Here is a 23,071-nt window from a genome sequence, read left to right as displayed (position 1 = left end):
TGACTCAAAGTGATTACCAGGGGGATTTTGTTTTTAACTTCGTAATGGCATTTTTCTGACTTTATTAAAAGTATGTCATACTTTATGTCAAAATTTAAAAATATATATATTTTATAAGCTTTTTAAAATTTCTAATTAAAAAAAAACAGAATAAGAACAAGTAGAATAAGAAATAAGTTACCAATCAAATAAAATCAGTATTAACAAAATCGTACTACAGAGGTGGCACAGAAGAATCCAAAAGTGGTCTTTAGGTGTATTTTCATGTTTAATGAGGCTCAGAGGTGGCATGAGGACAATCAAATTCATAAATTCATGTTGAGATTAATGTTTTTTTAAATACAGAAATATTGAATGATTTAAGTAACTGAAAAGATCTGAAACACTGCCAGTAGGTGGTGGCAAGTCACTGGTTTAATTACTGAATCATTCATTCATTCGATTAGTTTGAACCGCTGATTCATTCAGGAATAAAGCAAGTGAGTCTTTTTGAATGAGAAATTTAATTATTGACTCACTAAATTTGTTTAAAAATGCAGGTTCATTTATGGAGTTGTGCAACGGCTTAATTGTGGCTCGTTTCAAACTATTTTTGATGATGAAATAGAGCAAAATCAAGCAATAGTGTTATAGTCAGACAATGTAAGTCACTTAATATTAACTTTTTGTTTATTTAACCATTGTATTAAGGGTGCTTTCATACCTGTAGATCGACTGCTTTACTCCGAAACAGGGATTCAAATTATTACAATGCTGCTTTTTATTCTTGGTGCAGTTCGCTTTTACACAGCAAAGTTTCTAAACGGACCAAATGTGTTATTACAAGTCACGGGCAAGTAAACTGTCCTCTCATTGGTCAAAGTTCCACAGTTTATTTTCCAAGAATCCGCTCAGCTGTCATCCGTCAGGATGAAACAACAGCTTTGCGGGCTTATTGTTGCATTGTTTGCAGCTGTCATTATAGTAATTTAGAATTTTGAGTCCAGGATTCGTCGAGAATTTTTTTAAAAATGCATCTACTACAAAGAGAGCAATAAGACGGCATTATAACATGAAAAAGCGCGCTTTGGTTTTGAATGGCTAAGACGTGCCCACACGCAGACATTCTTACGTTCATTTTAAGAGGTATTAGCAAAACAACAAAGCTACTGCTTTTCACGGAACTGTAATTACCCACTAAACAATGTGATACAGCCTGGTTCGTTGGATCGGATTGCTTTCTCACTACATCCGAACTGTCCAGAGTTCGTTTTCAATCGAGCCGAGACCACCTCGTTCAGGCGACTGCCGTGTTCACATATGCCCAAATGAACAGAGCTAAGGGGGGAAATGCGTCAGGTTTCGAAACAAAGTGTGCCAGGTGTGAAAGCACCTCATTTACAAACTCCCTTAAAAATCATTAAAAGCTGTCATCTTAGTTCATCGCAGTCTCACAAAGTTCCATTATAATCAACAAAGCTCTCTACACTGCACAATAATTTCTCTAATTTACACTCTCTCTACACTTTGTTTATGAAAGGATTTGTAAGATATGTATGTGATACATTACTCAACGTTGCAAAAGCATGTGGAAATCATTGAAGCTCCCCTGAGTGCAAACACAAATATGTTGAACAGGTCATTGGGGCTCCTAAATATTTTTTTATAGTCGCACGCAGTAGTTTTCACTCGCAAATGCGACTGGAATGGTCACACTGTAGAGCCCTGAATACACTGTCGCCCTAATGAGTGAAGTTCTACTTACTCTCTGCCTGCTTTTGAATTGGAGAATGATAAATCTGGAACAGAAACCACAAAAGATCAGAAACATGATCATACACAAATATTGACAGAAGTGACAGCTCTTAATGGAGTGAGGAGTGATAATGTTAAACTCACTGGTTCTTTGCCATCCATGGCCTCAATCCACCGCTTCCTGTTGACCTCAGAAATAGCCTGCACCAGCACAGGGCTGCACCTAAGAAAACACAACACAAAAGCCTTCAACACACTGCAGTGAAATAAATAAATCCTCTCGCTGTCTGTTTAATGTGATTTTATGGAAAAATTCTTGTAAGTGCTTTGAAAATATGAGCTTTCCAGTTTGCTGAGCCTTCTCTGTTCCTACTAGGTGCACTTTGTAAAGTGAACAAACCGATTTGAGAATGAGTGAATAAAACAGACAGCAGTCTCACCTTTCATTTGTCTCAATGTCAAAGCAGAAGCGTTTATCAGTGGAGTCTGTTTTACGGCGCATGCAGGACTTCAGTGTGAGATGAGCTGTGGTCTAAGAGAAACAAAGAGACAAATGTAAGAGAAAAGAGCTGACACTTCACAAAGTAATGACTGTATCTGTAATACTTCAGCACCTGTTTGGTTCCTGTCTTTTGTTCCATTGGCACCATAATGAATAACTTGCTGTCCTTGAAGTATTTACAGTAATACTTCACCCAGGTTAGGCCAAGAGCCCCTAGAGACAGAAACAGAGACAGAAAGATTAATAGCACACGTATCAGTTTAATTATAGATAGGGTATGATCTGATACACAGTTCTGTACGGTCAGACGGTCAATATTGTAAAAATAAATCCTGACAGGGAGACTGACCCAGACGTGAAATTGAGGGGTTTTGTATGACCCTTTTTCTAGGGTTTATTCTGCTGTAAATTGTAAATTATCCCACTTGTAACAGTTACGAGCCAAATATATGGTGATACAATATTGATTTTAGTTTATTTTATTATGTAAGAACACAGAGTTCTACCACAGAGACATGAATCTAGCACAGCTACCAGAAATCCAGTGCCAACAGCAATCAATTACACAGTTTAGTGTCATTATAACAGTCGATATACAAAAACTTTTACTGCTGTGTTTGACCAATCAGAAAGCTGTGCTATGAAGTCTTTTATTAACTACCATAACTTATATTAAGATTTGTGCTGTGTGTAGACAGTGACCTTTACAGACATTTACTAGATGCTCTTTCTTTCACAAAGAAATATTTCCTAGTGGTTGGATTTTTAAAGGAATATTCAGGGTTATTTTTTATTGAAGGTCAGTGAACTTCATCTGTGTCAGGCTGTTGATTACTTACAACAGACATCATTTTGACTCCTCCCATATTTTATAAAAATGAATGAGAAAGCTTTTATAGTAATTCACATACAATGGAAACTAAGCACTCAAACACATGTTAGCATGTGACTGGTGTGATCGAACCGCCCACCAAACTTACTTGTCTAAGTTACATACAATTTTAACTAATTTTATGGCTGATGAAAGGATACCAAGAAGGAACATGAAAAGGATGTGATGTGACTACATGCACACAAAAGTACCTAAAAGTACCCTTCTACATAAAAAAAAGTACCTAAAAGTACCTTTTTTTTTACCTAACAAAGAGTTCTGCCTCAAAAGGATTCATATCTCTGGTCCAGCTACCTACTTTCATTATTAGTGTGTTTATGTTTCCTGCACATTTATGCACACTGAGAGATGAGTTGAGATTATTGTCTGTGGTAACAAGCAACAGGCTACAAATGTAGCACTGCAGAACTAAAAAGCACTCACATTTCTCCTGCACATAAAGGTATCCCTCCATAGTCACAGCCTGCTGGCCGTGTCTAATGCAGATCTGTGCCGACCCCTTCATCCTCTTCATAAGCTCTTCCATCTCCTCTCTGGTGCTCTCAAAGTGGTTACGGGTCTATAACAACAACACCATATATAAAATATTATATTATAAAAGTTTGGGGTAAGTCATTTTTTTCAAGAAATTGAACACTTCATTCAGCAAGGATGCATTAAATTAATCAAAAGTTACAGCAAAGACGTTAATTACAACATTTCTACTTCAAATAAATGCTGTTCCTTATGAACCGTCTATTCATTTTTTTTTCATAATGATTTGCTAAAAGTTCATGTGAAACTACATACTGGAGAAATGCCTGCTGAAAACTAATTTTTGCCATCACAGGAAAAAATAATATTTTTAAATATATTAAAATATTAAACAGTTATTTTAAATTAAAACAATATTTCACAATATTACTGTTTATACTGTATTTCTGATCAAATAAATGCAGCCTTGGGTAAGAACAGGAGATACTTTAATGATACCATCTACAAATTAAGTATAAACCTGTAGTAAAATTATTTAACAAAACTTTAACTAACTAAAATTTAAGTTCACTTCCAGAACAAAAATTTACAGGTAATGTACTCACCTCGTTGTCATCCAAGATGTTCATGCCTTTCTTCAGTTGTAAAGAAATTATGTTTTTTGAGGAAAACATTTCAGGAATTTTCTCCATATAGTGGACTTCAATGGTGCCCGTCAGTTTGAACATCCAAAGTGCAGTTTCAGCATAGCTGCAAACGGGCTCTAAACGATCCCAGCCGAGGAAGAAGGGGCTTATCTAGCAAAACAATTGGCCATTTTCTAAAAAAAATGCAAATGTATATACTTTTTAACCTCAAATGCTTGTCTTGTCTAGCTCTGTGATGTGCATTAGTACTCTGTGTAATCCGGGTCAATACAGTTGGGGTATGGCAAAAAACTCCAATCTCATTTTCTCCTCCAACTTTAAAATCATCCTACATCGCTGCAGAAGTACCGACCCGGTAATTACAAAGTGAACAGGCAAAAAAGGTCAAACGACCTTTACAAAAAAGGTAAAACAGCGATGTAGGACGATTTTGAAGTTGGAGGACAAAATGAGACGGGCGTTTTTCCTCTGCATCACACAGCTAGACAAGACAAGCATTTAAGGTTAAAAAGCATATAATTTAATTTTTTTTTTTTATCTTAGTAAATGACAGATCATTTAAACTCATGGGCACCATTGAAGTCCACTATATGGAGATAATTCCTGAAATGTTTTCCTCAAAAAAAACATAATTTCTTTATGACGAAAGAAAGGCATGAGCATCTTGGATGACAACGGGGTGAATATCTCAGGTTATCGTACGTTTTTGTTCTGGAAGTGAACTTCTTCAAATGTACACTATTAAAATAATAATTAAAAAAAAATCTGCATTTACTAACATATAACCATATTAATAATTAGTGATGGAATACTGCTCGTTTTCTTTATAATTTATTAAACTTTTGTTATGTTCTGTTAATTATATTCACAACATTACATTGAATCCAATAATCTGTAATAAATTTACTGAAAGACACTTTGGATAAAAGCATCTGCTAAACCACCACTCAGAAATAAATGCACAGAGTGAAGGAGAAAGCCACAGAGCAGCATACTGAATGACTCATGTTCTGCTGATCTGATCATGTGACTATATGGATGAAAGTTAGACTCATTATTGATCGGTGAAGCTCTCACATTCTGTAGACTGAGCTGAAGTTCCTGTTTATATGGGAGGAAGTCCTGTGTCATCTCCACTGTGAGATTATTCAGAGTTAAAATGCTCTGCAGAAATGCTAAAACCTGTCAATCACACAGAAAGACACAGCCCTTTAAGCATAACATGCTTTAGTCATTGTTCATTGTAATACATTGTAATTTATTGCAATTCATTGTTTGTATCAGCATGAATACAATTAGTGTATGTTACAGTCTCATTTTCATCCGTGCACCTGTAGCTGCCTTCTTGTTTACACAACAAACCATCTGTTGCTACAAAGCATGAAGTGTATGAGCTAGAGGAAAAGGAAGTTCTCACGTACGGGCTCCACAACATCAAATTTCTTCTTTTCCTGAACCTGCTGGATCTGGTACACATACTCAACAGACGACTCGTAAAATGCCTTATGCTCCTTATCCAACTGTTCATCGGCCTATTAATACACACGAACACACGAAAATAAAGATTACATTATTGGGCTTCTTTTACTTTCATTTTAATTTATTATGTTTACACATGTACCTCTTGTAGCTGTGTCTCTTTTTTCTTTGAGGAGAGGTTCACATGTTTATCCAACTGAGAGTAATATTTCTCACTTTCCTTCTCAAACTTCTTTCGTCTCTCCTGAAACACAAACACAAGCAAGAAAATAAGACCAAAAACTGGAGTGGCATTGGTCCAGTTCACTAATCCCATTCCTAGTAAAGAAAAACACAAAAACAAACAACAGAAAATGTTCTTATACATTTTTTGCAGACTTGTAACTCGTTCTTTACAACCAATAATTTCAACCAGTAACCTCTAAGGAGCCACAATGAAACACTACTGAAATGAAACCGATACTGCAGTAATGTTAACTGAAGCACGCTGCTGTGGAAAGAGTCTAATCCAGCGAAAAGTCTTTGGAATTTTGAAACTTTCCATGTGTCATTTTTTTCCAAAAAATGATCTTGTTTTCCTTCTAGAATCATGATAGCTCTTTAACTCTTTCTAGGTCTCTCTAAAACAAATAGTTGGAGACACATATTCCAGTCTAGTTGTGAGTATGATTCAAACTTAAATCACATTCAGATGAAAGCCCATGCAAACACTTAGCCAATGAGTGTTTTTATATTTTGAATGGTTTGCTCTGAAACAGGAAGTAGAGGTCGGAAATGAAGAGTATGCTCACACACATGTGGTAATGTGGTGTGTGTTCTTAATGTGTCTAAATGTATATAATAAGCACTCACTTTTGTGACTCCAATCTGCTCTTTCCTAAACTTTTCCAAAGGTTTTATAAGCAAGTCACAAGCATTCTGGACCTGCAGGAGAAAAAGATGGGTGAGTACAACTGTTTTCTTCCTAAATCTCTTACTGTATCTGTAATAGAAGGTCTCGTCCCTGCTCTTGTTCATTATATGGGGGTCAGAGGTCAAGAGCTGTCACAGCTGAACAGATGAATGTCTGAGTGACACAATGGGTAGAGAGCACATAGCAGGGTCCAAAATTGAACTTTTTCAAAGTGGCCAATGACAGATGAATTAAGACATTTAACAGGCAAAAAAAACCCTTATTTTGCATTTTGACATATTATATTTAATATATTTTTTTTCTATATGATAATTTATCATATTTAGCTGCTTTTCAATATCAGCACAAACCACTGTGTCACTTATATCATCACATACGAGATGATTCTCTATGACTGAAGCTCCTACTACACACATTGTGACACTGTTCATCATGTTTGTCTTAATGTCATGAGTACTTTTATTCAGCAAGTATGCATTAAATTAAAGTAACAGTAAAGACATTTATATAAAATGTATATAAAATAGTGCTGTCAAAATTAGTGCGTTAACAATTTTTCCAGTTTAACAATGTTAAAAATATTTAACGCAGTTAAAGCAGGGGCGGGGCTAAGTTTGGCCAACCCACTCACAACTGCTGCTCCTGTCTCTTTTTTTCTTGACAAGAAATGCGTTTATTTAATCGCAGAATGTCTTAACGACCACATCAAGCAGGCGCCAGCACCGGGCACCAGTCACACAATCATGGGAGAGGTACAGGTGACGTGGGAGCTTCAGTACAACAGTGAACTGTGGATAGATGAGATGTTGTCAGGCCATATATCAGTAAAAACTAATTTTCCTGCCCTGTCAGCTGTTATACTGTGCTCGTAGCATGTGTGCTTCAATTGCACGCACAAACGCATACGCTGTATATAGTTTCATATTAATAAAGCACAAATGAAACTACCAGCATGCATGTCAGATCTGCATCATGTTCAGCAGCGGCAGCTCTTAAAGTAACAGCAGCCAAATAACCTAATAACCCAGCTGCTGTGATGTCTGTTAATCAAAAAACAAAACAAAAAAGAGGAAATCAATAACTTTTGTAGCTTTAAGGATTCATGTATATTTAATTTAGAATTTAGTGTTTGATAACTTACTTGCTGAGGGGCACAGATAAATAACGGGTTTATGGAAAGATTGTTTTAAGTTCACTTTAAATTAGTTGTTGTTTTTTAAAGTTTAATAAATGTTAAAATTGATACTGTCTTTAAGCTGTTTATACATTAATTTGAAGATGTGAGATTATTGCAATATAAAAGTATGTTTAAAAACTTTATTGTTAGGTGAGATTAAAGGAGAAGTCCACATCCAGAACAGAAATTTACAGATAATGTACTCACCCCCTTGTCATCCAAGATCCCGTCTCATGTTCTCCCCTTCAACTTCAAAATCATCCTGTATCGCTGTTTTACCTTTTTTGTTAAGGGTGTTTGATCTTCTTTGCATGTTCACTTTGCAAAGACTGCGTCGGTACTTCTGCAGCGATGTAGGATGATTTTGAAATGATTTTTGAAGTTGAGGGAGAAAATACGATTGGAGTTTTTCGTCATACCCTAACTGTCTTGAGTCAGGATACACAGAGTTCATGGAGAGCAAGGCAAGATGAGCGTTTGAGATTAAAAAGTATTTAAACTGTATTTTTTTTAATGAAAAAATTCTAGTTTCGCTAGATAAGACCCTTCTTCCTCGGCTGGGATTGTTTACAACCGCATTTGGGATCGTTTGAAGCTGCATTTAAACTGCATTTTGGAAGTTCAAAATTGGGGCACCATATCAGTCCATTATATGGAGATAAATCCTAAAATGTTTTCCTCAAAAACAATTTCTTTACGACTGAAGAAAGAAAGACATGAACATCTTGGATGACAAGGGGGCGAGTATCCGTAAATTTTTGTTCTGGAAGTGGACTTCTCCTTTAATTGCGATTAATTTCAGAAAAATGTGCAATTAAGTAGTTGATTTTTTTAATCGAATGACAGCATTAATATATATATATAATTTTTTTTTTTTTTTTTTTTTTCCACAGAAAAACATAAAATTATTCATTTGCCCTTGGGAATTGTTTGGGAATTTCCCCTCATGGATGCGGAACTTGTGGGAATACATAAATATGTTGATATTGTTCTCAAATGATCACTTAAGCATGTGTCCTACACATTTGAGGAAGGAAGACATTTTGGCTGAATCTGGAGTTTCCTGTTAAACATGGTTAGATAAGATTTGTAGTCAACCTTGAATTCTAAAAATGAATTATCAGATTTAGGGCACAAACATGCCAATAAAATGAACAATTCGTTTAACTGGCCCTCAGCACAAGAAGGCTAATCTTACAGAATGTTAATGATTGACATATCTGGGAATCTTAGTCGCTGTTGTTATATGAGTTTAGATTATGATTGACAGTGTTTTATAAGTGCATGGGAAGAAATGTACTTCACCAACCAGCATCATTCGACCCTCTTCCACGTCCTGCAGCAAACCAGCAAACTCTCGAAATGACTCAGCTGTGTAGGTAAACACATGTGGTCACATACAAATGAAACACAAATGCATGTACAAAAACTACTGCCAGAGATAGACCCAAACATGCAGGCACAGTCCAACACACTCATTCCACATAAAATCTTAGCGGAACAGAAGTCAAATAATTATGGTAATAAAGCAGAAAATACATCACATAAACGAAATTGACTTCCTAATCAGGTTACGACCTGCTGTTGACTCACCGATGTTCATCTCATCATCGGTCAGAGTGTCACCGATGAAATCAAACTGGAATGACTGAAGGGTCTGGGAGAACTTCTGCACTGCTAGTGAGTACTCTGGAAATAATGTCAAATTATAAAGAAAACAATCAAAAATCCACATTAGTCTTTGGAGGTTTTGTTACTTGGTCAGAATAAATTGCTACTTATGAAGAACATCAATAGAAAAGCACTGCCTGATTGAACATATGGATCGCACATGCTAGCAGCTTTACAGCCAGTCCACTTTGTCTGTCCACATGCCAGGGCAACTATTTTCTATAAAAGTAACTGGAATTTTGGCAAACCTTAAATGTTGCAGCTGCACTTTTATTAATTGACAAGCGGGACATTTGTGTTTAAGTGGTCCTTCTCTCCACCTTATGCTGTCTCTGGCTTCAGCCCATCCCCAATAAAACACTCTGTATTTCAACTCTCACAGTTTTACTAAATACAGAAAGAAAACCACGGCCAGGAAATTCAAACGCAAACAACCTTTCACCACGTTGCTTGGTTGCTGGCCACTTAACATATGAAGCCATTAATTACTGAACCTCTGAGAAATAAGAAAAGCAGCTTTATTTCTAAGTGAAATCAGATGTTGTGGGGCTCAGTGAGGATGGAATTATGTCTCAAAATCTCTACACAAGTTCAGTGCCAGAACACACACCAACATACACACACACACACACAACAAGACGGGCCACTGTCAGTTGCATTTATTCAAAGCATTTTACAGTACTGTAATCGCTGGGATATTCTCCCAAGCCAACCTAAGGTTTAGAAGTGTTTTGATCACGGGCCTATGAAAATAAAGCAGTAGTGGGATCTCAGCAGATCTCTAACTCTCCAGATCACGGGTTGTCAATGTTTTTGAAAAAAAAAAGTCTTTTATGCTCATAAAGGCTGCATTCACTAGATGAGAAATACAGTAAAAACAGCAATATTGTGAAATACTGTTACAATTCCATACGAAAGTTTTCTTTAGTAATATATTTTAATTAGCCATTTACTTCTGTGATTTCAAAGCTGAATTTTCAACAGCCAACACTCGTCTTTAGTGTCACATGATGCTAAAAACAGCTTTTGCGGCTTAATATTTTGGTGGAAACTATGAGACATTTTTGAAGGATTCAAATAACTCAGTTTCTAGCCAGATGATACAGCGTTGTGTGCAACGATACAGTCACAAGGCTTTTTAATCTACAAATCGCCATCATTTACCATAGATGTACTTCAGTAGCACTAACTGTATCATGGTATTGTGTCAGGAATGTGGGTATTTATGTCGAATTTTATTATATTATTAATGTAGACATGTATTAAATGTATTGAAGGGGGAATAATGGAATATAATTACAGTATTTTTTGTGACTAAGCTGCAGTGTTTATGCATTTACACAATGTATGTAGCCTATTGTTTATCATACAAATACATAGAAATCATATTACATTTTTACCATGGTATTAAGGTGCTATATTTTTGGTTTTAACTGTGAATATCAGAATCTAAATCTAGGCTATGCTACTATGAAAGACCAATGGTTAATAAAAAAAAAAAAAAAAAAAAAAAAAAAAAAAAAAACTCAATTTCACCATAGAAAAATGAGGTTCCTCAAAAACGTTAAGTGTCTGTCATGTTCTGACCATAAAGAATAGTTCAAAACGACAATTAACAGCCTGGTTTTTACAACTTACACACTGGAGCAAAAATCTGCCTTTAAACTTAAAAGGAATATAAAAATATCGAAGAATAATTTCTGAAGGATCATGTAACACTGAAGACAACAGTAACGGCTGCTGAAAATTCAGTTTAAATTTAACTGATAATTTCAATTAAATTAAATTATGTTATTACATTATGTTACATTATGTTAACATACACAGTTCAAATATTCGTTTACCCATAATGAATTTTATAACGGAGTGTCACTAAGCGCAAATAGCCCACCTTGCTGGCAGAAGCAACTTACACTAACTCCCCCCAACAGCGTATGATTGGGCTAGTCAACACTACAAAAGACAATTAACAAACACCGATTCCAGTGGTGTAGGTGATAAACCGCGTGCCGTGGTCTTTTTGACACAATCAACCGGAGTTCAAATCCGCCTTTTGCCAAACTTTTTTCCCTCCCTTTTCAAATCTCATTTAATTTCAGAAAGGCATTTATTTTAAATAAAATTGAAGGAAATAATCAAACAAATTGAAAATAAGCAGAAAATTCTGTTAATTTAACAGTGTAAATGTAATTTATTGCTAAGAAAATATGCTATTTTTACTTAGTGTTAATAGCATCTAATTGCTATTTACACTTAGTGAAAATAGCCTGTATCGCTATTTACACTATTTGCAAATAGCTGCTGCCATTTTATAATATAATATTCCAGTATTTTCCAGTATTTAAATATTCTGATACATCCAGAACTGAGAAACTATTTGATTTCAGCCCTGTTTTACTGATTAATAGCCATGTGAGCCATTTATCCATCTTTCTATCTCTGGCTGTGCTTTGTGCTGTAGGCCTGCACGCTGTGTGAAGTGAGCGGTGCTAACAGAGACGATGGCTTAAACGATTATATCCCCTCTGATGAAAAGGACACAAAGAGTGTGTTTGTCTAAAGCATGAGGAGCTGGCATGACGGACTACACTCTCCAAACCAAATCACAAAACCCGCCCTGTTCAGCCCTCCGACAAACACACACACGGATCCCAAAAGAGAGCTATTTCACTCTTGCAACATCAGAGGAGAAATGATGTAACAGGTGTTCTTGAAAAGCATGATAGGTGTTTGACAAAGTGTTTGAATCACTCTTTGTATTGCGGGTTATAAACTCTTAAACAACCACGGCTGAGGCCAAGAACTACATCCTGGTAAGAGACAACCAGACTTGGCTGAAGAACCAGTCAGTGCAGTTGACACAGATGACAGAATGAGATTGCAGAACCAAACAGCATGATGTTTGTATAGGGAATTCCAAAAACTGTTGGGTGGAATTATTTGGTTATTAATGCATTTGAAACGACAGCAGCCGCAACAATTGGCTCACAATCTGTATTGGCAAGCATATTTGTTTAGGCTTAATTTGAATCCTTCTGGAAATCTGTCATGTTGTTGATATTCTCTGTTTAGTCATAACATGAGCAATAGATCTCCTAAGAGGTTCCTCATCGTTGGAGAAAAGGAAATGCTACACTTCCTGTGTCAAGTTTCATATCCACACAGCACACACGATATTCCTCAGAAAGTGCAAAACTACATAAACGCAGGAAGTAAGCATATCGAAACTTCGGAGTCAGGTCATATGACTTTAGAAACTGCAGAACTTTAAACAGCGGAAACCCTAGGGAAAATATATGTTGGGCTCCAGTGACTCCTTCAGGTACTGAAGCACTGAAGACTCCTTCCAAGACACTGGAAGCATCCGAGAGCAGACTGCAGTCATCAAATTACCACCAGTCGTGCTCCACACAGATCCATAAGGAAATCTGCCTTAATGGCTCAGCATTCTGCTTTTGGAGTGTTGCACTCTGAGGTATAAAGCGAGGCTTATGGTTAGTCAAATTAGAATCTTGCACAGTCCCTAAGGCAAACTAAAAACATAAAAATGCTATCAGCCTTCCTGTGTTTTTAGAAAACTAGCACGTTTATGACTTCCCTTGAAATTAGAGAAGGAAGCCTGAGAAGCTCTTCTCTAGGAGATAAATTAAAGCTGAATCATCAAATTATCACTGACAGAACACCAGCTGTCAAGTCTTCTTTCCAAAGTGAAATGCAGACGGAAAAACTCAGCTAGAGCTCTCCAACAAGTCAAGAAATCATCTGAATGTGACACAAGGTTTCCGCTCTTTTTAAACAAACAACTTCCATTCTTCTCTTTTTTTTGACTAGCTCCTGATTAATGGATAAATAATAATTTTACATTAAAAAGCAATTTGTACCTAAATAAATTACTTATTCACTTACAATTCAATGTACTTTTATTAACTGCAACATTCCATGATGCATTCAATATGTGACCCTGGACAATTTTGGCAATAGCCAAAAATACATTGTATGGGTCAAATTATTGATTTTTCTTTTATGCTAAAAATATTCTTGCCGTAAATATATCAAAACTCAATTTTTGACTAGTAATACGCATTGCTAAGAACTTCATTTTGTCAACTTTAAAGGCGATTTTCCGATATTTCGATTTTTTTGCACCCTCAGATTCCAGATTTTTAAATAGTTGTGTCTCGGCCAAATGTTGTCCTATCCTAACAAACATATACATCAATGGAACGCGTATTTATTCAGCTTTCAGATGACGTATAAACCTAATTTTCAAAAAATTATGGTTTTGTGGCCCTGGGTCACATGTGGTCATTATATGTTTATTTATTTTAATCAGTTAAGTCCTTCCATATAAAAAATGCAGTAACATTTTAATAAGACTGTATTAGTTTTTAGATTGCATTATTTGAATTTAAAATGTACTAATTTCCATGAACAGGCCTGAAAATGACACATTTAAAATTCCCTGAGCCCTAATGACAATGAGGACCACATATGAGCTGTGCACTGGGATACCCACAGCTATAATTACTTTTATATCTGTATCTATAATTGCTGTAATATAGCTCTGCTGAGTTCAGCTTCTTATCATTAAGCAGAAGCTTTTTCTAAAGTGCACTGTTTGCACTGACACTTCCTGTCGTTAACGGCCTTGTTCAGGGGAACAGCGCTGGTAGAGCAGTGCTGTGATCTTGGAAACTTTCCATTTATGTTTTGTTGCTTCATAACACTTCAGAGATAAACCAAACAATAGAAGAGGAAAGAGGAAGAGAGACATTACAGCTATTGCGGTGTGTACGGCCATGGTCATGAATGCTCTTCAGGCTGCTCATTTACAGCCTTCATCTCTTCATCTCTATCTCCTCCGGTTTGAAGATGCAAAGTGGCTTACTTCAATGAGATGAGCAGAATAGCGAGAAGGGCTTACAGTTATAGTATCTGAGAGTTCGTATGACTACTGGCTCTCCATCCACTTTTAATCATCTTGTTGACACTTTCACACCACCTCTAAATTTTCCAGTTCAATTTCATTTACTAATCTAGAAAATGAAAGGTGCCTGCTATAAATAAATCAACAGTCGCCTAAAAGGGCTTGCCAGCATCTCTGAGAGGGGGATCTTCCAAGAGCTGCTCACCATCTGCCAAATCACTCCCTCCCCTCTACAATTCATAAATCCCCTTTAACACTAACCAGGGACCCACAAGTGAAAGCTTATGCAAAAGCCCTACAAATGTAAGGAAATATCCCTTACATTAACACACAGTTATGCACTGATTTTGCATGTCTTTATTCGTTTTCTTGGGTTTGCAAAGGCGGTGACCTCCATCCACCTCCCCCAGCGGTTGTTGTAAAACACCATTTTACCTTTAATCGTGTTGATCACATTGTTTCCGTCCTTGATGACATCCTTGAGGAACTTGTTGGTTTTCTCCAGCTCGTTTTCGTAGCATTTCAACCTCTCTCTGAAATCTGGACTGTCGGAGTAACAGTCGCTGAACTCTAGTGGAGGATGCCCCATTCTCACCCCTCTGACCGATCAATGAAGAGAACCGGCCTTTTGTTATCAGTAAAGTACACAAACCACGACAGACGACACTTTTGATCACTCGGCTGTATTAGTCAAGTTGATTTCGATTAGTCGGTTTCGATAAAGTTCCCCATATATGACATACTGGATGATATGTAGTTGTAAAAGCAATAATCCAGCGCTCCGGTAGTGTCTGTCTCCGTGTGGTCGCGGTGTTGTTATTTCAGTCGAGCAATCTGAGTGGCAAAATAAAACTGAAAAGTGCTGATAAACAAAGTATTTGTATTTCTATACTTTTCCTTGTTTTGGGAGCGGAGGGACTGACAAACGCGGGCAGGGCTACATACTGATTACTCCCACATCATTGGGCGGCAAAATGTCAATGGTTAACTTAGTAGCTAAAAGATTTATTTTTATCAGACACACCGTTGCCTTCCTCTGGGGGGCGCTTGAGGGCTCACAAAGGAAATTCTCTATTCAACTCCATTCAAAAGTTTTAGTTATTTTCTGTTTTACTGCAGGCATTTGCAGACTGAAAAGTATAATCATTTAAATGTATTATCTTAAGTTTTTGGTACATGGAATACATGCCCTGCAATTTCTTTAAAACTGTTAATTTATAATCGTGGTGTTTAGCAATCATAAACGACTATGATTGGTCTACCTTGAGCAGCGCTTGGAAAAGTAACACTTTCCACGTGACCCGCCGCTAAAGTGGCACGTCAGCAGTGATCTAGACAAAACGAACGCAACAATGAAACAACGACAATGAGAAATTTAACATTGAATATACAGTTAATAGTTAAAACAGGTAGAAAGTACAAAAGTAGATACATCGTGCTTGTCCAGTTAGAGACAACATCCGGGCCACTAAGCCGTACCTATTTCTATACTCCAAATTCATGCTAGTTGCCATTCTACCCACACGTTGTATTTCTAAACTTACACTATTTTCGACCCTTAAAGAAACACACACTCTTCTGAATCATCATATAAGAAGATTTAAACGCATTTTAAGCATTTTTAAAATATGGTTTATTAAATATCAGTGTATATTAACAACACGTAAAACCTTTAATGTGTCCACTTGGCTACAAATAAAATATGTGGACTTTATTGACACGTTATTAAGCGAATATAACAATGAGGAGAGTCTATTCAGAGTAATTGATACATACATTTAATTTAGTTAGACTTTGTTTAAATTTGCCATTTGTAATTGTGTAATGTATTTTATACACATATATTATTTTAAGCATATTATAAAGGATTTTATAATGTAAGTGGCTTGTTGGCGTTTTTGACGTCACGCGTATCCGTTACGTATCCGTGTGAAGATGGCGGAAGTAGATGAGTCTAACAAGCCTCTGGTAAGGGACAAAATATGGTTTTAAAACGCTTACGCTTGTTTAAAACAGGTTGTCAGGTTTTCAGTCGAGTTTTTGTTTTTGTCTGTACGGTTGCCGACTCTGTGTGGAAGCTTGAGAATTGGTAAATGTGTCAGTAAAGCTTTGTTTGGGTAATACATGTAAACGCAGATGGTCATTTCTCAGCTCAAGAGAACATTTACTAACGTTACTTTAAACGTTTTTTTTTCTTCAAACATCGCCCAAATGTCCGCACTGACAGATATGATGTTTTCTGTTGAAAACGACAGTACGCGTTTTATCGTGCAGTGTTAGCAAACTATGTAAACAGTGACAGTGGAATAACATCTGCAATCTGAAACGGCTGACACGCAGTCTCACTCTCTGCCTCCGTCTGACCGTTAAAAGTTAAAAATTCCTTGCTATCCCTTTACGAATGTTTCTGAAAATGTGATTTTGTGTACATGAATCTCAGTAATTGTGAAATGGGTAAAACGTTTAATTCTCCATCCCCATTTACTGATTGATACTACATGTTGAGCTCGTCACTGATATACAGTGTATCATTTAACACTTTAAAGTGTGAGTGTGACAAACATCTAAAATCATCAGGCACATTTCAAACGACACAGGATATAGAGGTCAGGAGCATTTCCATGTCACCTGTCTTATGTATATGTTTTCAAGACAAAATTTAACTAAAGTTTTAAATAGTGTACACATTATCATCAGCAAACAGTCTCATTTTTACTATTCAGTAATTTGCCTGACTGTTTTATTCTTGTTTAATTGAAATCAATTTGACTGCTTCTTTTAGCTAAATGAGCTGACTGTAGTTCTATAGTAAAACAGAAACACTACCGCAAATTATGTTAATAGTATTATTGAGTTACTTCAATATTGGTCTTTTCAGGTAATTTTACTGATTATGATTTACCTCTCTTGTTTAATTAGTCAATCAACACATAGCCCACTTTAAATGCTGCGTGGACCACCGGTGGACCGCATTTTTGAAATCAGTGTAGATGAACGTGATCTGCATGTGTAGTGTTTTGGGTATCTGGATTTGCTATGAATTATTTAAACAGTCATACTTTATGTCACAGTTTGCAGGTTTGTCTGACATCTCAATCTCGGAGGACATTCCAGTGGAGGGAGATATATCTGTGCCGGTGGGCTCACAGAGCGCTGACAATGATTTCTCCACCCTGGATGAGCCTGTCAAAGACACTATTGTAAGTGAAACCTTTCGTTACAGGGTTCAAAATATTGCCGTAAATTAATAGATAAAGCACATTTTCTGTGTTCAGATATTGAATGTGAGTATTTTTAAAAAGGAAGAAAATTCTAAGTGCAGTAATGTTTTAATTCAAAGTAAACTATTAAAAAGAATTAGAATAAATCTGAAATAAAATAAAGTATAAATATTACATGAAAAACCTAAATAAAAATTAGAAATGTTGCCTTGGCAACTATATGAAAAAATTGCGTTTAATTAAAAGTATTAAAATTCCTAAAACAGAAATAAAAATAAAAGAAAAAGCACACAACCAAATTTCTAAATTAGTCAGCGTCCCCGTAATTAGTGCCCCCGGGGCCCCCCCTTTTAACTTTGTTTCCTGTCAACTCCATACTGTCCAATAATAATAATGGAAAAAGCGAAAATAGGCCAAAAATTAGATCTAAAGTAATGTTACTAAATTGAAGACTGGACATTAAAAAAAATAGCTAATTCAAATGTTAATACGTACCATAGTACTATATAACAATATTAAAGTAACTCTGGAGTGCACCATTAGCAGTAGGTCTGTCTAAACAATTTATGGAGCATTTCTTACAGCATTTTTTGCTCTCTTTGTGGGTTTCAGCTGAGGGATCTGAGAGCTGTTGGACAGAAGTTTGTCCATGTTATGTACCCCAAGAAAAGTTCTGCGCTACTTAGAGACTGTAAGTCCATCATTTACAGTTCATTAATGGCTGATGACACATTACTAATCACAGATTACATGTGATTATTATAAATGCTAAATGTTCATCAGCTGTCTAATAAGGAGTATGTATCTGTTCTTTTTAGGGGACTTATGGGGACCTCTCCTCCTCTGTGTTACTCTGGCCTTGTGAGTAATAATGCTGTCAGAACTATTGTCACTGTGAGTCCAGCAGATATAATATATTTATAACATTGTCTATCCCAGAATGCTACAGGGTGGTTCTGCTGACAGTGAGGAGGATGGCAGGCCACAGTTTGCAGAAGTCTTTGTCATCATCTGGTTTGGTTCTGTAATCATCACCCTCAACTCCAAACTACTGGGAGGAACTATGTGAGTAAACAATCTGATTTTCATTTATATTTATTTGCTTGGTAGAAGCTTACTTGCATGCATAAAAGAGAGCACCTCAAATCTTCAAAATATGTTTTTTGTGTTGTCAGTTTATGTAGTTGGTAAATGAACATGCATATTAAAATGGAGTGTCTTAAGCCAAACCAAATTGTTTCCTGATATTTATCAGCTTTAGCTACAGGTGGGACATTGTTTCATTGCTAGAGGTAGAAAAGAGCACTTCATTTTAGTGTATTGAGAACGTTAGTCAACCAGATGAAGAGAATCGTTTAATGCCACTGAGCAATGAGGGGAACCGAGTGGGGGTGATGATCATTTTTCTTTTATCTCTCAGACACCCATTTTTTTCACCCCTTAGGGAGCCATTAGTTATAAAAACCATTTTGTTTAGGCAAAATTTGCTTCTGGAATAATTTCAGAATTGCAACGTTGAGCATTTATGCATGCAAAATGTCACCTGTTTTTTGATACAGTAATTAAAAGTTTTGACTTTACAACAAATTTAGAACACAAATATATTTGATGACTATACATTAAATGATATTTTAAATATAATGTAGCAGTTTAAATGTTACTTAATTTTTTAAACCATTTAGATTTTGAATGTTCAAAAATTTCAATACAAGGTGTCACTGGACAAATAAAATAAAACCAAATTTCAGATTTAAATACTAGATATAGATATCAGATACTTTTAGCAAACTGTGGCACTTATTATGCAAATTCTGTCCCAGAGTGTCAGCCAATGTTATTTTTTCTTATAAGCCCTCTGGCTTTTTTTTTTTTTTTTTTTTTTTTTTTTCATTCAGAGATTTCATGCTACATATTTAGATGATAATCCTCTGAATTTACAGTGCATATAGCTAAATTCATATTTAAGCACACTATTGAAACAAAGACTTATTCACACTTTGTCTCTACAGCTCATTTTTCCAGAGTCTTTGTGTGTTGGGGTACTGTATTCTCCCTCTGACCGTGGCCATGATAGTGTGTCGTATAGTTCTTCTGGGAAGCGTAAGCGGCGTCAGTTTTGCTGTCCGTCTCATAGTTGTCACCGCTTCCTTCAGCTGGTCAACGTTTGGTAAGGATCAGTCAAAACTGTTTATCTGTTTTTAGCAATCCCAGAGCCCCTGAGGCTGTTCTATGTTTATAGCAGAAACATTTAGAATCCCTTTTCTGTTGTCTGCTTGTGCACCAGAGGAGCCTGAATGGCCAACAAGCTCCTCAGGCAGTGCATGCAGCCACCACCAGGAGGGAGTGTAGACTCATTTAATGTTTTATTGGTTTAAATCAGAGGTCTCCAAACTCGGTTCTGGAGGGCTGGTGTCCTGCAGAGTCCTGCTCCTTCTCTAATTAAACACACCTGAGTCAGCTAATCAAGGTCTTACTAGGCATGCTAGAAACTTCCAGGCAGGTGTGCTGAGGTAAGTTGGAGCTAAACTCTGCAGGACACCGGCCCTCCAGGACTGAGTTTGGAGACCCCGGTTTCAATTTTTGCACTTCATATGCGTGAGGAAAAAAAGGCCATTTGAATGGCTCAGTGCAGGATAAACAAATAAAATTAAACAAACAGTAATTCCTAATAGAACAGTCAAGTGGTCACCAGTAGTATTTTAGTATTATATACTACTACAGTATAATTCATACGAACACCATTTATCTGAAATAGAAATCTTTTGTAACATTTTAAATGTCTTTATCATCTCTTCAAGCATCGTTGCTAAATAAAGTATTAATTTCTGTAATTTCTTTCCAAAAAAAATTAAACTGACTTCAAGCTTCTGAATTTTATGGTTACAAATAATAATGCTACAAAAGCTTTTATTTCAGATAAATGCTGATCTTTGGATCTTTCTACTCATCAAAGAATCCTAAAAAAAAGTGATATATATATATATATATATATATATATATATATATTTTTTTATATTTTTTTTTTATTTATTTTAAATATGAATGAAAAAAAAAAGTTACTTTAAAAAGTAAAAATATTTTACAGTATTACTGCTTTTGCTGTATTTTGGGATCAAATAAATGCAGGCTTGGTGAGCAGAGAAGAATTCTTCTAAAAAAAAACATAAAAAATCTGTGTGTGTCTTTTATTCACAGCCTCCACAGCATTTCTTGCAGACAGCCAACCGGCCAATAGGAAAGCCCTGGTCGTGTATCCAGTGTTCCTGTTCTACTTTGTGATTGGCTGGATGATTTTGACATTTTCGCCTTCTCAGTAGCATACATACACCCTACACCAGTACGCATAATGAACTCTTCCCCTTTGCAAAGACAAGCAGCAGACTGTCTAGGAGCTAGCCAGTGAGTGACCTAGCCTAAAAGAAGGGGGATCACTTTGATGGACACTCATAAATGGACAACCGGAGGACAGTAAGGGGATTATTGCTTAAATATCACTTCTCCCCATCCCTCATTTAGTTGGATAAGAGGAGAGAAAAGGAATGGAGGATATTAATTCTTCAGTGCTACTAATTTAACAACAGACTACATGTCTTCATTATATGAATGTTTTGTTGTGTGAGGAACATTAGTGCCCCTCTGAGCAATTCCGGATGTACTTTTTGTGTTCTTTTTGTCTTGTGTATGTCTTCATGTGCGAATGCGTTTACTAAAGCATAGTATGTGACTATGTGAGCGTGCGTTTATTTGTTATCATGTCAGATTAAGCATTGTCTCTATTGGGAGAATTATTCAGCTATCATCAGGCCACACATTTACATCAGTCCTGCACACAAATGTTGCTTTTCTTTGGTGTTTTCTTTTTACTTCTCAGTGATGTTTGGGCCTCATTACATTTATTTTTCGTCGGTGGAAGTTAGTACATTCCAGAAGGAAATAAACATTCACTTTAATAAGTGCTGCATATATTGTGTGCTCTGTCTTTTTTTTGCACATAGAAAATGAAAAATGTATTTCGGGCTGAATTGGAAGTGCTGCTTCTGTCATTTAAACAATCCTTTCACACAAAACTTCCTCTCTGTCTGACAGTCTTCCATACAGAGTCTCTCCTCGTATAAAAAGACACATATCAGCAGTGTGTCTTTCTACATTTCCCTCACAGAGAGAAACACGCACACACAGTCTTCACTCCTCTCCCTGCCTTTGCCGCTCTATGTGATAGTAATTCTAATTAGACTTTCCATCTTGTATGTCTAAAAAAAGACTTTAATTTTCACTTCTAATGCATTGCAGCACCTGAACCATAAGGTGCAATTGAGGTGTGTGCTGATTAAATAAAGATGTGTGTGTGTTAGAAAATTGTCAGTGTTTTCTTCTGACCTTTGTATGTCTGTATCCAACAGTAGAGTACTTGCTTACCTGTGCTGCAATTATGCCTTTTTGTTTTATTCATGTTTTATTTTTTTATGAATTTATTTTTTTAGCACTGAAACCCTATTATAATTGTTATCAGCATTCTCCACCTAAAAAGTGTTTGGACAGACCAAACCATAAGTCGTAGAGACTTGAAACTTGGAGGGATGGCAGTATTTACACCGTCTAGGACGTCACCCAGACTATTCCCAATCGGCCTGAGGATGGCGCTACAGTGTGAAATCACTTATTACTCGTAAACCGTTAGTCACAGATGGACAAAACGCATGCCTTGGATAAGATCGTCACCCTGGCGAAATGTTCGGGTACTTTGGATTTTGTGAAAAACCTACTTTTTTGAACTATCGCAAAAGATTTTAACCCGATCAGAACAAAACCAGAGCATAAAGATTCTCTGTAGAGTAAATATCAATAACTATCAACAAAAAAACTCGAACTTTCTACTCACTGTCGCGATGGGACGCCAAACGGTGTGTGCACACCAAAAGCGAATTCAATTATTCATGCAAGTAGGTTATTTAAAGTCAATGCAAAGACACAAATTCACCGCGATGCGTTTTGGGCGAAGCGAATGCGCGTTGTCGCGTCTTCGAAGCAAGTTGAAAAATTTTCACTTGAGCGGAAAATTTGCATGTCGCTTTCAGCGAAGAACTTATTGACATGTCCAGTTTGACGTCCTATTTTATCAGAAAATGGAGGAATGCATTATACAACTAATTTATTCACACGAAAAACACCTCGCGAGTAATCTAGAGCGACAACGAGATGAGAATATTCGCTTTGCGTTTGGGGCGGAGTCACTTTTTCTAAAACACCTATAACTCTTGAATGGAAAGAGATATTTTCGCCAAACATGTATGTAAAAGCTCAGTCTGAGATTGCGGTAAGAAAACCGCAGAGTTTAGCCACTTGTTGGCGCTATAATGGGGGGAAAATAAATAAAAATGGCTATAACAATGCACCCATTATAGCGAAAAATATGAAAATTTGGTATGACGAGTCT

General features: G+C 36.4%; 2 protein-coding genes across 2 annotated transcripts in view; one reads left to right on the top strand and one right to left on the bottom strand.

Annotated features, from left to right (window-relative positions):
- Positions 1 to 15,379, bottom strand: part of ophn1 (oligophrenin 1) — a 45,009-nt gene extending 29,630 nt beyond the window's left edge. The window contains 12 exon segments of the mRNA XM_051109503.1: positions 1,745 to 1,778; positions 1,879 to 1,957; positions 2,175 to 2,266; positions 2,349 to 2,449; positions 3,552 to 3,687; positions 5,327 to 5,431; positions 5,671 to 5,781; positions 5,871 to 5,972; positions 6,581 to 6,652; positions 9,128 to 9,189; positions 9,412 to 9,507; positions 14,852 to 15,379. Of these exon segments, the coding sequence (XP_050965460.1) occupies positions 1,745 to 1,778; positions 1,879 to 1,957; positions 2,175 to 2,266; positions 2,349 to 2,449; positions 3,552 to 3,687; positions 5,327 to 5,431; positions 5,671 to 5,781; positions 5,871 to 5,972; positions 6,581 to 6,652; positions 9,128 to 9,189; positions 9,412 to 9,507; positions 14,852 to 15,005 (1,144 nt within the window). The 5' untranslated portion in view covers positions 15,006 to 15,379.
- An 879-nt stretch (positions 15,380 to 16,258) lies between these two features.
- Positions 16,259 to 21,600, top strand: yipf6 (Yip1 domain family, member 6). Its single transcript, XM_051109527.1, has 7 exons — positions 16,259 to 16,384; positions 17,488 to 17,616; positions 18,250 to 18,328; positions 18,456 to 18,498; positions 18,577 to 18,702; positions 19,647 to 19,804; positions 20,833 to 21,600. The coding sequence occupies exons 1-7, from the start codon at positions 16,352 to 16,354 to the stop codon at positions 20,952 to 20,954; spliced, it is 690 nt and encodes a 229-aa protein (XP_050965484.1). The 5' UTR covers positions 16,259 to 16,351; the 3' UTR covers positions 20,955 to 21,600.
- Positions 21,601 to 23,071: the final 1,471 nt, after the last annotated feature.

This window comes from Labeo rohita, chromosome 5, assembly GCF_022985175.1.
Source record: "Labeo rohita strain BAU-BD-2019 chromosome 5, IGBB_LRoh.1.0, whole genome shotgun sequence".
Classification (NCBI taxonomy): domain Eukaryota; kingdom Metazoa; phylum Chordata; class Actinopteri; order Cypriniformes; family Cyprinidae; genus Labeo; species Labeo rohita.
This window is presented reverse-complemented; position numbering and strand designations above follow the sequence as displayed.

Coding starts and splice junctions, on each gene's coding strand:
- yipf6 (XM_051109527.1), top strand. CDS start 16,352: ATGGCGGAAGTAGATGAGTCTAACAAGCCTCTG. Junction 17,617..18,249: donor AGCCTGTCAAAGACACTATT/GTAAGTGAAACC, acceptor TGTGGGTTTCAG/CTGAGGGATCTGAGAGCTGT. Junction 18,499..18,576: donor CTCTGTGTTACTCTGGCCTT/GTGAGTAATAAT, acceptor TGTCTATCCCAG/AATGCTACAGGGTGGTTCTG.